At 43.6% G+C, this 15,774-nt stretch overlaps 1 protein-coding gene across 1 annotated transcript in view; it reads left to right on the top strand.

Moving 5' to 3' along the window:
- JAZF1 (JAZF zinc finger 1) overlaps positions 1-15,774 on the top strand; it is a 188,232-nt gene that overhangs the window by 132,598 nt on the left and 39,860 nt on the right. Inside the window, exon 3 of the mRNA XM_060248701.1 lies at positions 15,181-15,377. Within this exon, the coding sequence (XP_060104684.1) occupies positions 15,181-15,377 (197 nt within the window). The remainder of the gene's footprint in view (positions 1-15,180; positions 15,378-15,774) is intronic.

The following is a 15,774-nucleotide window of genomic DNA, read 5'->3' as shown; positions in this document are numbered from 1 at the left end:
GATGAATGTGTAGCATCAATGTTAGTGGCCAAAAGATGGAATAGGCCACCTAATATAGCATCTGTGCTGTTAAATTGCTTGGCTTTCATTTATTTGATTGGGTTGGTGTAAAACCCATGCAAACACTGGGAATCTTCAAAGAAAAAAGAAGGTATTTATATTCCACCATTCTTCTGGAGAGCAAGAGTTATAAACCATATGACTTAATGCTTGCAGTTCCATTGAGAGTCTTGCAGAGTTAGGAGAACTGTTCAGATAATGGCATGACACCCCTCCCTTTTACTATTATGGAAAGTTTTGCCTTTTAAACTCACAGTGCCACCCAGAATAGCACTTTTTGGTATGTCCACCCTCTGTCTTATCAAAGCTGGGCTAGCCAACCAGAGGGCAAGTTGAACAGCCAACATACCAGCCCCAGTCAAGCTGCCCTAGACTGTGTTACTCCCTCCCAATTCAGCAGAGCATACATGGATGCCTCTGCTGGAAGGAGAGGTGCTTCTTAGATTCCAAAGTTCACAAGTTTGTCATTCAGTCTTTTTTTTGCACATTTTTGCAGACAGTGGTATAAACTTTACAGGATCTGAATACCTAGCTGGTGCTGAAGGAGTCGTTTCTAAAGGTCTGCTACACATGATTTATTAGTGCCTGTTACTGGAAGCACCAAAGAATAAAGTTAAACTGTATGAATCAGTAGAAATGAGACTTAAATAAGGCGTTAGAGAAAAGGATGGCTGTTTGGCCAGAAATACTTAGTTCTTCAGTTTAAAGATGTCTCATATAAAATTGTGTTGCACCTGTGCACCTCAACATGAAAGAAGGAAAATTGAATGTTTTGCATAAGATGTAGTGAAAGGGTTGTATTTCTGGATAAGTCAGCTCTATACTGTCTCCAAAACAATAATACTGAGATGCTGATATGTGAAATCCATTAATCTCTTTCTGATTTGCCTGATGGTCAAGTCTCAACTTTTTTGTAGTAGGAACTCCTTTGCATATTAGGCCTCACACCCTGGTGTAGCCAGTTCTCCAAGAGCTTACAGGACTCTTAGTACAGGGCCTACTGTAAGATCCAGGAGGATTGGCTACATCAGGAAGTATGGCCTAATATGCAAAGGAGTTCCTACTACAGAAAAGCCCTGCTCAACACTAAAACCAAGAACTGGTGCTTAATATCACTGGGACTGGTTGCGATTGGTGGTATACACACTGTAAACTTGTTAGTACAAAGACATTGCTGTGTACTATTGATGCTTTGCCTACAGCACAAAGGGAGAAAGTCTAGCTTCAAACAGACAAGGTAGGTGGTTCATAGGGTTGCCAAGTCCAATTCAAGAAATATCTGGGGACTTTGGGTGTGGAGCCAGGAGACTTCAGGGGTGGAGCCAGGAGACATAGGGGCGGAGCCAGGAGCAAGGGTGTGACAACCATAATTGAACTTCAAGGGAGTTCTGGCCATCACATTTAAAGAGACCACACATCTTTTAAATCCCTTCCCTCCATAAGAAATAATGAAGGATAGGGGCACCTTCTTTTGGGGCTCATAGAATTGGACCGCCTGGTCCAATCCTTTAGAAACTTGGGGGATATTTTGGGGAGAGGTACTGGATGCTATGCTGCAAATCTAGTGCCTCAATATCAAAAAACAGGCCCCCCCAGAGCCCCAGATACCCGCAGATCAATTTTCCATTATTTCCTATGAGACTAAGTCTCCATAGGGAATAATAGACTTCCCTCCCCCCGTTTTCTCTCTCTCACTCACACACACGCTTAACTGTCTCTGGAGCAAGTGGGCAGCCGTGTTGGTCTGAATCAGTAGAACAAAGCAGGAGTCTCTGGTGCCTCCACAACAAGGTCTGGAAAGCACAGGGGCTACACTGCTCTTTTACACACACACTCACTTGTCCGAAAGGAAAGCAAAACAAACAGAGGGGCTGCACTCTCACGAGGTCTGCTGTTGCTAACCCTTCCCCATGAAGTACTTCCTGCTCTAATTTAAAGGCACACACACATTTTAAAACTTTACCTGTTTGCAGGTCCTGCCCAAGATCTAGAGGTACAGGGTGGCTGTTGGGGAGGAGCTTCCCCCACCGGCCAGCTGGCTGGGGAAAGCCTGTAAAACTGGGAATCCCCGGCTGGGACCTGGGGATTGGGAAGCCTAAGGGGAAGGGAAGGGGCAAAGAGAAGCTGCTGCGATGGGGCTGGGTGGGAGGGGAAGGGAAGGGGCGAGGAGAAGCTGCTGCGATCGAGGCTGGGTAGGAGGGGAAGGGAAGGGGCGAGGAGAAGCTGCTGCGATCGGAGCTGGGTGGGAAGGGAAGGGGCAAGGAGAAGCTGCTGTGATCGGGGCTGGGTGGGAAGGGAAGGGGCGAGGAGAAGCTGCTGCGATGAGACTGGGTGGGAAGGGGTGAGGAGAAGCTGCTGCGATGGGGCTGGGTGGGAAGGGAGGGGGCGAGGAGACGCTGCTGCGATTGGGGCTGGGTGGGAAGGGAAGGGCCGCCATTTTTCCCCTGCTTCCGGGTTATTGGCGAGTGGGGGAGGAGGCTCCAAATCGGGGGGTCCTTGTGGTTCAAATGGGAAGCCTTGTGGTTCACTAATATGTCAGTTCCATGAGAAAGTAGGTTGACAGCTCTACAAATTTGCATTAAGAGACATCTTTTATCTTATGTTTGTCTTGGGTAGGGTTGCCAGGTCCAACCTGGGAAACTCTCCCATTCCCTAAAATAAATAAATAAATAATAGCAGTGCAGTTCCCCTGAATAGAGTCATTATTTCCTTGGCCCTCAGCAGCTGTCCACACCACTAAATGAAGGTGAACACACCCACATAGACTCAGAGTAGCCAAATTAAACGCAGTTTGCTAGCACACACTTTTGTGATCTCAGTGGGGCTATTTACTTACAGGAGTTGCTGAATGTAACCATCTGCTGTATTACCATCAACTTTTTCAGACTAACACAGGAAATGAAAGGTTCTAGTTTACTCTCTACTATACAAATGACTTCTGAAAGGAAAGTAAAACAAATAGAGGAACTGGGCTCTCTTCCTTCCTCACAGCTTCACAAACTCACTGGGAACAGCCACATGACTCTGCCAGCTTGCCCTGGCCCCATTCAGACTTGCTCCTGCAGAGATTTAAAGGCACACACACACACCACCCAAGTTTCCAAGCTTCTTCTAAGCTTCCAAGCTTCTTCTAAGCCTTCTAATGTGGAAAGGCACATTGGGGCTGCTGGGGCAGCTGGCTGCTGGTGGGGAGAAGCCTGCAAAACCAGGGGGTCCCCTGCCAAGACTTGGGGACTGAGCAACCAAAAAAGTCCCACGGAAAAATGGAACAAAGGAAAAAGACCTCAATGGGTTCCGTGTATATATCAGCCTCCAAAGTGTCTTAAAAACAATAAAGTCCACTTGAACACGTCTATAATGCAACTCAGATTTATTCCACAGAAGTCATAAGCTTTAGAAAAGTGTGGATTGTACAAAGTTTATATATAACTTATCCACAAAAATACCCCTCCTCTTCAGCTGCGTGCGTTCTATTTTTTGCAGCAGATAGTGCAACAGGATTAATCGATTTAATTTTTCCTGTTTCGCTTCCAATTCTTTATCCAAGCCAAAGCTTATTTCATTCCAACATTTCTTTTTACATTCTCCATCGCTTCACTCTCAGCCCTCAATGTAATTGACCTGGGGTCTGGCAAGAACTTTCCATGTTAGGGCCATTTTATTATAGACCTTCTGGTGTATAATTTAAGATTTTTACCTGGCCATTTTTAACCAGTTTAGCTGTCCTTTATAGCCTATTATTTAGAAAGCAAAACTAAACTAAATTTACCAGTGTTAGTAAATGATTATAGTATTTTTATGCCTTAGAATAACCAAGCGTAAGCAAATGAGCAGCCAGACATTGCTCCCTGATCTTGAGTAACACCATCTACTGCAAGTAGCAGAAAAGAAACAAATGGAGCATACTATTTTCATTTACAAATTGGCTTATACATTGTATTTTCTCATTTTATTCTTAAATGATCTGTGGCTTTCTCACTTTTTAAACGGTGGATTTGGAGAGATTTTCTAGAATGATGTGAGCTGTTAACATTTGATAGCCTGATGTCATATAGGTGGTTTAACTGTGGGGCCTGTTTCTTCCATTAGCACTTGTCTTCCTATCACTGCCAAGAGCTGTACTGAGTTGTTTTCCCCTCCTCCACTTTATCTACCATATTCACTACTCAGCAGGACAGGTTTTAAGTTTTATGCTTTTCTTTTTGTTGCCATGTTACTGCCATGAAATCATGTTACACTGGTGTTAATTTCCCACTGCAGTGCTGAAGATATGCAAATTTAATTTTGCTCTTAATCCTTATCACCTGTTTTCTCCCACTGCTGTGGGTAATATGGTAAGCAATGTGCATTGTTTGAATTTTGCTACTGACCTTGAGGACTAAGCTCTGCTGCCCCAAAGAGGGGATATGAGAAATAGAAGGGTGGGAAACAACATTGCCAGAGCTTTCTCATCTAGCTTCTGTGTTGCTGCTAATATGATGCATATTGGCTGGCTCAAAATGTATCAAAATACTTGGATCATCTTCTTGCTTCAGAAGTGCTAGGCTATTTTTAGTCATTATTTGGGATCTTTTCTCCAAAAGACATGGTTTACTGTTTCTAATTTCTGGTGGTATTTAAAAACATTTCAACTCCGCTATATTGGATCAAAATATTTATTTTCCTCTGTTTTTAAATTCTATTTATCCTGGCTTGTATACGTTCTGTATCACCCTAATTATTACAATTTGTGTGCATGAATCTGAACATTTTGGAAGTAATTTGGAAGGGGCTGGGCAGCTAGTGTGAAATGCCCTCAGTTTCCCGATTGCGTCAGGATGGAAAGAACGTGCTCTAGAACAAGGAATACAGCTTGCAGCAGGCAGGTCTGAAGAAAGTATGTCATCTACATACGCAGAGAGATTTATTAGAAGATCTGAAATTTAAAGGTTTGGGGGGGGGGGGGTTGGCCAGGATATTTGCAAATAATACATCAGATTATAAACCTGCATTTTCAAAGAAACAGCAGGGAGGGAAAATCCTATTGAAATAATTAATGAATATTTTTAGTTTAGTATGACTTTCATTTATGAATTTTGATGTTTTACAATTATTTTGAACTCATATATCTGGCAGCACTGTAACAATAATGCATTTTTGATAGGCGTGTAGAATTTTAAACATCAAGATCTAATTTCTTTCATCTAAGAGTTTCATTGCAAATCAAGCATCTTTGGCAGTTCAGCTGAAGCTGCAAGAGGAAATCAAGAGGATTATATGCTTAAAATCAAGGTGTGATGCTTCCCTTCAAAACAAAAAATGCCAACTGCAGATTTAGTTGGACAAATGTAAGCAAAGTGTTTCCCTTCCTGAAAGTTTTGTAGTTATTTTGAATAGAACAAAGAATGTTCCTTGTTATCCAGAATTCTCTGGTGCTAACTGTAATCTGCGTCTGACCATCTGTGACCTACGTCATCTGCGCTGACAACTTCAGGAAATCAGTTTGTCCTGATTTTGAAAAGTAGCATAGTTGAAAGAAATACTACCAGTTTTTTAAGGTGTCACTGGACTTTTGTTTTATATTTCTTTGCATGCAAACAAATCGAGGAAGATATTTGTGGATCAAAAATTCCTCTGAAGGAGGTGTTTGTTGCATGAGCCGGGGACCTGGTTATCTTTAGTTACCATAATAGATTCCAGAAGAGTAGAGTCACTATCTGTTGGGTGAAGATGAAATAACCTTAGTGATGGGTGAGCAAAGCAATGATGCCGACCTGCAGAGGGCTCTATTATACCATATTTTGCATGGAGCTAGAACGGATGAGGGGAGGGGGAAGGGAGTTCACACACAAAGCTCCCAACAGTCTGGGCTTAGTCTGGTAAACAGGCTAGGAATTGTGGGCAAAGTCCTTTTCCTCAGGCTTTGCACCAAGCATGAGATCAGATGACTCAGCCCGGACTCATTATTTTAATAGCCTACAGCTAGTTCACATAGCAGCGGGAGTCCACAAAAAAATGGCCATTTAATTGTCGAAACTCAATCTGGCACATTGTAGATGAGATTAGCGTATTCAGATATAAGTATTAATAAAGTTGTTTGCACAGGCAAGCAACTGGTTTAAAATGCTGATATTGTAATGTCAAGCATAAATAAAATGTAGCCTTGTACATTAAGACCCAATTAAAAAGCATGATTTCACTTACCCAACATAACACTGTATAGGAAAGTGATACTTGCCAACATTACTACAGCTGTGCTTTACGTTAGGAAATTAATTAAGATGGCCAGTTATACTACACCCCCCCCCCCAAAAAAAAAGCATTAGGCATTTAAAAAAAATTTCTCCATGTGTTTTCCCTCCCATCACTCTGCAATACTTTGGTTTAGCAAACTAGGTTTTACCTGTTTTTCTTGACCTGTTTTTCAAGCTAATTAAAAAAAAACCAATAACCTTGGTTTGTGCAATAGTGATGACAAAGCAAATCAAACAATGCTTAAGCAACTTCCTGCTGTCTGGCTGAGAGGCTGCAGATTATTTTTTTATTCAAACAGCAGTCTTTCCCTATCATGGCACAGTTGCATGGCTGCTCTATTGTCATGGCCATCTTCCAGGAATTCTAGAGGAAGTGGGAAGCAACAGAATAATTTTCTCCATTCAAGGACACCAAGGAATCACAACTTAAAAGCAGAATTAAAATGGTTTCACTCACCCCTATTGCTGCTACTTATCATTTTAAAGCAAAGTGCTATAAAATCTTTATTGGGTTTATGTTCAAAGCAGCATGGTGAAGTTTGGTCTCTTGCAGCTGGGCAGTGGAGTCTGAGGGAGAATAACTTGCTTGAAGCAACACATCAGATGCAGCACTTCTTCACACAGCACATAATGAACTTGTGAAACTCAGTGCCCCAGGATATTTATTTTCTTTCTTTCTTTCTTTCTTTCTTTCTTTCTTTCTTTCTTTCTTTCTTTCTTTCTTTCTTTCTTTCTTTCTTTCTTTCTTTCTTTCTTTCTTTCTTTCTTTCTTTTTCCAGAAATGCTGTCTTGGAGACTCTGGAGTTACTCTAACAACCTATAATTATTAAATTGCTATTTATTAATTATTGTTTTTATCAAATGAGAATAGCTCCTTATTTATTTATTACCTGCACAGAACTGCGCATAAAAGTGCTGCTGAGCTACACCATCACCCCCCCCCAAATGCCATATAGTTGACCTTAAGCAGTAAAATCTAAGAGACCACAGTGAACCAGAATCAATAGAAAAAGCACTGTGTAATGGTTCAATATGAATTCAAAATAGATTCTATTCAAATGCAGTATTAGTTCATAGCAGGGCTTTTTTGTAGAAAAAGTCCAACAGGAACTCATTTGCATACTAGGCCATACCCCCTGATGTCACCATTGTTCTGCACAGAGTCTTTCTGTAGAAAAAGCCCAGCAGGGACTCATTTGCATATTAGGCCACACACCCCTATGCCATAGGGTTGCCAAGTCCAATTAAAGAAAAATCTGGGGCTTTGGGGGCAGAGCCAGGAGACTTTGGGGTGGAGCCAGGAGACATTGGGGGTGGAGCCAGGAACAAGGATGTGACAAGCATAATTGAACTCCAAGGGAGTTCTGGCCATCACATTTAAAGTGACAGCTCACCTTTTTAAATGCCTTTCTTCCATAGGAAATAATTAAGGATAGGAAAGAAGGGGAGGGGCCGTTCTCCGAAGCCCTTCCTGTTTCCTCCTTCCTGCCCAGCCTTAAAGGGGCAGACGTTTTACAAACTGCTCAGGAGCTCTACACCAACATGAACCCTACAGGTATGTTCTCCCCCCCCTCCACCCCCCACCCCCCCGCTTCCCGATTTCTGGAGACCGGGGGATGAAGCTGCGAACCCAGAAGTCTCCCGCCAAAGCGGGGGGGTTTGGAAGCCTACTATGCCAAGCCAGCCAGAACTGCGTTTCTGTGTGTATCTCCTCAAAAAATGCCCTGGTTTATAGTATAAAGCTTAATACACAAAATTCTGTATGGGCATCATGGGCATCATGTTGCAAGAGTTGTAGTATTACCTGAATACAGTGGCGTTGCAGCTACAGGGGTTTCTGGATGACGCTTCTGTCTTAGACCCATGTCAGTCTGGTTTCCGGCCGGGCCATGGGACGGAGACGGTGCTGGTCGCCTTAGTGGATGACCTCCAACGGCAACTGGATCGGGGCGGCGTTGCGGTACTGATGCTGTTAGATCTGTCGGCTGCATTTGATACAGTCGACCATCGGCTACTGACGCGCCGCCTCGCCGACATTGGGGTCGAGGGGTTGGCCTTGCAATGGCTTTCCTCCTTTCTCCTAGGTCGGGGACAGAGGGTGGCTATCGGGAGCGAGCGGTCCCGGAGGCGCACACTGGATTGTGGGGTGCCCCAGGGAGCAGTTCTCTCCCCGATGCTGTTTAACATCTATATGCGCCCCCTTGCCCAGATTGCCCGGCGGTTTGGGCTGGGTTGTCATCAATATGCAGATGACACCCAGCTCTATCTACTAATGGATGGATGGCCCGACCCCGCTCCAGGGAATCTCGACCGGGCATTACAGGCTGTAGCGACATGGCTCAGGCTGAGTGGGCTGAAGTTGAACCCAGCGAAGACAGAGGTCCTATGCGTGGGTCGCGGCGCTCTGGGAAGGGAAATAGCTCTCCCGGCCTTCGATGGTGCGCCATTGAAAGCAGCGCGCCAGGTAAAGAGTCTGGGTGTTTTACTGGAGCCTTCATTATCGATGGAGGCCCAGATAGCAGCCACTGCCAAGTCAGCATTCTTCCATCTGAGGCGGGCAAGGCAGTTGGCCCCTTTCCTTGAGCGCCGGGACCTCGCAACAGTGATCCACGCAACGGTCACCTCAAGACTAGACTACTGTAACGCCCTCTACTTGGGGCTACCTCTGTGCCGGACCCGGAAGTTGCAGCTAGTGCAGAACGCGGCGGCCAGGCTGTTGTTGGGACTCCCGAAACGGGAGCATATATGGCCGGGACTACGTGAACTGCACTGGCTGCCGATTATATACCGGGTCCAGTACAAAGTGTTGGTCGTTACCTTTAAAGCCTTATATGGCCGAGGACCTGCCTACCTGAGGGACCGTCTTTCCCCATATGAACCCCAGAGAGCACTGAGGTCAACGGGGAAAAACTTAATGACTATCCCTGGGCCGAAGGAAGTTAAATATCAGAGCACCAGAATACGGGCCTTTTCGATCGCGGCCCCTACCCTATGGAACCGACTCCCCGAGGAGGTGCGGGCCCTGCGGAGCCTTGAACAGTTCCGCAGGGCCTGCAAGACCATCCTTTTTAAATCAGCATATTCGGACTGCTAAGAAAAATGGTAATTAAAGATCCGCCAATGCGGTCCAAAGATCTATACCGCAGTATAATTGTATCTACTAGACTGGTTTTTAATTTAATGTTTTAATGTTTTATTGTTCTATAATGTAATTCTGATGTTTTATTTATTATGGTGTGTTTTATGGATCGCTGTTAGCCCCCCTGAGCCTGCCAAGGTGGGGGAGGGCGGGATATAAATGAAATTAATAAATAAATAAATAAATAAATAAATAAATAAATAAATAAATATAAGTTATTTCCACAAGGTGTGGTGAAGTCCCCAATAGGTATAGCACAGTCTCAAAACTAGCAGTTATTCAAGAAGAATTGGTGTGGTCAACACCCTATTCCAGAGTGGATGGGGTTTCCTCAGTCTTATCAGGACCATGTGAATTCAACAATGGAACAGTTCTAAATCACTTCTCCCCATATGTCACTACTGTCTTGTCAATGTCAGATCAGCCAAGAAGTATCTCAGGTGCTCATCTACTTTAGATTACTTTAAATGGGGATTAGACAAATTGTGGATTAAAAACACATCAATAGCCATGATGGCTGAATGAGACCATCATGTTGGGAGCAGTATATCTCTGAATGCCATTTGCTGGGAAAGCAGCAGCATGAGATTTGGCCTTCCAGGGCACATCTGGTCAGCCACTATAGGAAAGAGGATGCAGGACTACATGGAGCTTTGATTCACTGCATTAAACATAAGAAAATCCCAAAGAAAGACTTAAATTCTAATGACTGAGATTGCGGTGATAGGGTTGCCAGCCTCCAGGTGGGGCCTGGAGATCTCCCACTTACAACTGATCTCCAGCTTGCAAAGATCAGCTCCCCTGGATAAAATGGCTACTGTGAAGGATACACTCTATGGCACTGTACCATGCTGAGGCCCCTCCCCTCCCCAAACCTCGCCCTCTCCAGGTATTTTCCAACACAGATCTGGCAACCCTATGTGAGCACCAGCCAATGCCATATCTCAGTTCAGTTCATCCATAGTTGTACTTTTGGCTTAGCTGTTGGGAGTGATTGTACTTGTCCTATTCTGTTTTAAAATACAGAATTTTACTGCTTCTGGTAATAATAAACTCACTTATAATTTCATTTCTTCTGAGTATGAAGGACAAAGAATCGTTCCATACTTAGTGAGTTTAAATCAGGGGAAAGTAATTTCGCATTTAAAAATTCCTTATTGTAGAACTTTATGGTAAAAAAAAATCATCTTGACAGGTGAATTATGAAGGGAAGGTTTAGAGCAGAGTGTGGTGATTGACAATGTAAAAGAAATTAGACAGTATGTTAAAAAAATAGTATGCATTCTGGTTAATTGGATTTCCCGTATCTCTCTCCTCCTTGATATATATCTGACATGTCTTTTTATACCTCCTGATTCAACCTGCATATGTTTTATGTCCTCGTTGTGCTAGATAAATTTAATGTCCCATAAAATGTCTGCATTTTAAAAAGCGTAATATGGTGGTGGTTATCAGCTGTAGTACAATGATGCAAACTTAGATATTAGTATAGGGCATGATTCTCTTTGAAGCAGAAGACAAAGATAAAGCATTTCTGATATTCTGCTTGCGCTGGAACTTCTTCTACAAGCATGTAAAAAGCTCGCAGCTATCAGCACTGTAAGAATGGTGATGCCACTGTGTTAAAATGTAATTTTAAATTTATCTTATATTGACATGCCCAAACACAAAACTTGTTTGGATTATTGTCCATTTAGCAGTAATCTTCTAAATCCACCAGGGGGTGGATTTGGTGCAGAAATGGCCCTGGAAAAGGGCCCTGCTCCCAGCCAGCATTGGCCTCCCCCCTCCAAAAAGATGGAGGGAACACCTGCCTGGCAGGCCCTGAGCAGGAGGTGCCTGACCAAGCTGGGCATTCAGGCAGGATGAGGCCAGGTGGGCTGTCATGCCCCTTATTAGGTGAGGGGAGGCTGGCCAGTTACATCTTGTTCCTCATTAAAGTGATGCCATGTGTGCATGTCCTGTTCTTTGGCAAGCCCAGGTGGGGGCATCCTGTCCCTCAGCGCAGTGAGAGAGGGCCCAGCAAGGGTGGGCTGACTGAGTGCATCGCTCGCCATGGCAAGCCATCAGCTCATGACTATCTCTTTGGGCTAGGGTGGTTTCATTGGCTCACTGAGACTCTTCAAGTTCTTGGTGGCCTTAATGGCCAATCTACCTCATATATTGCAGCCTTTTCCTAAGTGGGTTCAAAGATGTCGGCAATGAGCACATTTAAGGCCAAATTAGATGCGGCACAGTGAGATCTGTGAACATATCTTCCTGATGTAGCCACTAAGAGAAGGTGCCTGTCTTTCCCCCCTTATAGGGTTAATCACAATTGGGGTGCGTGTGAATGTGATGGAGAATTGGCAAACCATTGCCTCCTTGTGCCACATCCCCATCCTATATTGAGACCTGTGTGGCTGCTGTTCAAAGATCTGCCAGCATTCTACCTTGTTTAGCCCTGACTTGGAAATGAGTCCCCTTGCAGAAAGTGGAATTTATTGAGAACCTAACAAAAGACTATTATTTTTTGGTTTCAGAGTTGCCTATTAGGTTGTTTATTGCTGAGGGAAAATACTCTCATGTCACTGGGTGGTAAGGTTAGCCTGGGTATTTCCTTCAGCCCCAGGATCATGCAGGTGCTGTCTTGCCAAAGCAGAATTCAAACTTAATTTAAAAAAAAAAAAAAGTTTCCTTTTGTATGCTGAGTGTGACTCTAGGGACTGCCATAGCTTTTTTGTTCGTTTGTTTCTGTAAGGGATCCTGTCCAGACAGTCTACCTGGTGGGCACTTCTCCCTATTAATCACTTCCTCCACAAGTACTTGGCGAAGGGGGTTGGGGGGAATGATAAAATCCTTTCCCTGGAGAGCTTTAGGTCTCCTACCATGGGCTTTTGTATCATTTCATAAACTCTGTGTAGTCTGGCATAAATTAAATGAATTAATGGGTTGTTTCAAAATATGTTTTAAATACAGCATAAATTCATTTTATTAAAGAGATATTACACTGTCTAATCCAATACTGCGCACTATAGCTTTTTAAAGATTTTTTTAATTACTGTACAATACAGTAAAGGATGTGAACCATATTACCCAGAGGATGTGAGATGAAATGGAAGCATCCATAAAGCTATTTCCTATGATTAAGCAGTAACACATCAAGTTTGTATTGTTAGCAGCAAGTGATGACTGGTTTGTTAATTAATGACCCAAAGCAAAAGCAAGGCTGATGAATGCCCTAACAAGCTAGCTGTTAACTGCTGTGAAGGTGAATTCTGGGATTATAATTGCTGCATTAAACTGTACTCAGTGGTTTATTACCCCATTTTTATGCAGCCTTTTGAAAAATTAGTCTGAGCAAGCTAATAACTGTGTAGCTGCAGTCAGGATAGATGGCATTTCTTTGGTTTATGCAGCTATCCTTCTGCAAATTAGTTTTTGTCAGTAATTAATGACGAGTTTTGGTAATGAACTGCTAAAAGGTAGACAGACGGTAGTTAGTTCTGTAAGAGGATGGTAAAGTTAAATCTGCAGAGGTGGGGGAAACATAGCACAAAAATAATGGTTGGCTTCAAATTATTGGAGCCATTTTGTTTTCCTGGCAATTGACTAGGTATTGGTTTAATAGGTGATCTGATAGTTACATGATCTGGTTTGTGTAATCTATTGGCATTATACATTTTAAAATGTTAGAGCTCTAAAACATTTAATTCCATCTACTTAATTAATGGCTACCCATACATTTGGGCCTAATCGTGTCATACATCGTTTAAAATGTTCTGTAACTTATATAATGTAGGGCAATGGTTATTCACTAGGAAATTTTAAAGAGCTAGTTTGAATGTTGAACAATTCATTGGAGACAATAAGATAACGAGATTATTATCACTGTACTAGCAAAGTGCCCATCATCTCTTGTAGCGTTCCCAGCCTGCAGTTGGGAGGCCTGAGCTCCAGACTACAGTTCCTCTGGCATCTAGTGTCACCAGGCTGAGCCTCTCATCTGATGGGAGGGTTGGGGGCAGGGACATGGTAGGAGGGTGGCTTGTTAGAGAGACATTGTCACTTTTGGGGGAAACCTAGAAGTGATGGTGGGAAGCTCTAGGAATCACTAGGAACGCTGTCCCCACGCGTTCCCCAAAGAGTACTAAGATCTGGATCTCAACATCTCCTAGTGATCCCCGGTCTGAAAGAGGTAAGACTGTCGACCACCAGGGATCAGGCCTTTTCAGTGGCAGTCCCCTCCTGGAGGAATCAATTGCCGGAAGAGGTTAGAGCCTTGTGGGACCTCACTCAGTTCTGTAAGACCGCTCTCTTCCTGCAAGCCTTCAGTCAACTGTAGGAGAATTCCAGAACAATTGTCATCCTGAGAATATGAGTAACATCTGATTTGTTAGCACCAACTGTAGATTGTTTTAACTTGTACTGTTTAATGGTTTTATTGACTTTATGACTGCAGTCATAGTATACTATGATTTGATGTAAGCTGCCCTGAGTCCGCCTCAGTGGGGAGGGCAGGGTATAAATTGAATTAAACATAAACATAGTAATACCGTAAAGTTCCTAGCAGCTCCTAGAGCTACCCACTATCACTTCTGGGTTTTCCTCAGATGTAACATCATCATGCCAGCAATGCTGCTGGGTTTTCAAATTTTCCCTCTGCTTGGAGCAACAGCAGGCAATGGGAGTGCAGGATGAGAGATCTCCTGCCCCAACAAGGGGCTTGGCAGCCCTAGTGACATCACATTCCTGCTGGAGAGCCAGTTTGGTGTAGTGGTTAAGTGTGCAGACTCTTATCTGGGAGAACCGGGTTTGATTCCCCACTCCTCCACTTGCAGCTGCTAGCATGGCCTTGGGTCAGTCATAGCTCTGGCAGAGGTTGTCCTTGAAAGGGCAGCTGCTGTGAGAGCCCTCTCCAGCCCCACCCACCTCACAGGGTGTCTGTTGTAGGGGGAGGAAGGTAAAGGAGATTGTGAGCCGCTCTGAGACTCTTTGGAGTAGAGGGCGGGATATAAATCCAATATCTTCTTCTTCTTCTGCCTCTCCCAAAACTCTATCCTCTCCAAGCATTGCCTTCAAATCTCTGGGAATTTCCCAATCCAGAGCTGGCAACTCTACATCTCCTCATGGCTTGCATTCACTTTTCACCCACAGAAGTCAAGGGAAAGAGGCCATTATCTTTGGGGTAGAAAGTAAAGTGCTATAGTAGGTGACACAGCTGAAATGAAGCAAAAAAATGGCCTTCACACTTGATGGTATCCATGCTTTGAGATTCATTCCTCTTTTTTCTCACCAACTCACTGCCTCCACCACAGGAATTCTGTCATATTTGGCTTTGGGACCTGGGATTTAGTGGGATGGGTACTCTTCATCAAGATTCAGAGATGCCTAGCCCAATTACCATGGCCTATTTATGACATTTCAGAAATGGTATTGACATTTTTCTGACCCCTGAGGCTGAAGATCTAAGAAGCATTAAGAAGGTTTACCAACCTCCTAGTGGGACTTGGATATCTCCCACCATTCCAATTGATTTTCAGATTACAATTCTACTGGAAAATGGCAGCTTTGAAGATTGGTCTCTATGACATTATACCCCACTGAGGTCTGTCCCTCTCCAAACCTTGTCCTTCCCAGGCTCCACTCCCAAATCTCCAGGAATTTCCCAGGAAGTTAGCAGCCGTAGCACTAAGTGTTGTCCTGCAAGTGTTGCTCAGTGCTGTGCTTCACTTCTTTATTTATAGTTGCTGTTACTGTTGTTTTAAGGTTTATGACTGATGCAGCTCGACGAGAACAGGAATCCCTAAAGAAGAAAATTCAGCCAAAACTCTCCTTGACTTTATCAAGTTCTGTGTCCCGTGGGAATGTATCTACTCCTCCACGCCACAGCAGTGGAAGCCTTACACCTCCAGTCACGCCACCTATTACCCCCTCCTCTTCATTTCGTAGCAGTACACCTACAGGTAAGATGCACTCGTTTCTTTTGATTTAGCCGCCACAGTACACATGGAAAATATTAAGAAAGTGCTCAACAATTACAGTATCATAGTAATCATGCTTACTTTTTTCAGTCCTTCATTTATTTGTCATCATTTTTTAAAAGCAGGGGATTTTGTTTAACTTTAGATTGTGGGGGGCAAACTTGCTCAACATAAGAGCCACATAGAATAAACATCAGATGTTTGAGAGCCACAAGATTTGAACATCAGATGTTTGAGGGCAGGCAGGCAAATAGATGGGGGGAGGAGGAGGGAGAGGTGGAAAGAAAGCAATTTTTACTTTCAATGTATTCTGCAAGCCACTGGCTGGTTTGGTTGGAGAAGTGATTTAAAGAGATGAATGCCTTTTCTAAGCAGGCCA

The sequence above is a fragment of the Heteronotia binoei genome, chromosome 10 (assembly GCF_032191835.1).
Source record: "Heteronotia binoei isolate CCM8104 ecotype False Entrance Well chromosome 10, APGP_CSIRO_Hbin_v1, whole genome shotgun sequence".
In the NCBI taxonomy this organism is placed as follows: domain Eukaryota; kingdom Metazoa; phylum Chordata; class Lepidosauria; order Squamata; family Gekkonidae; genus Heteronotia; species Heteronotia binoei.
The sequence above is the reverse complement of the archived record's forward strand: the minus strand, read 5'-3'. Positions and strand labels throughout refer to the sequence as shown.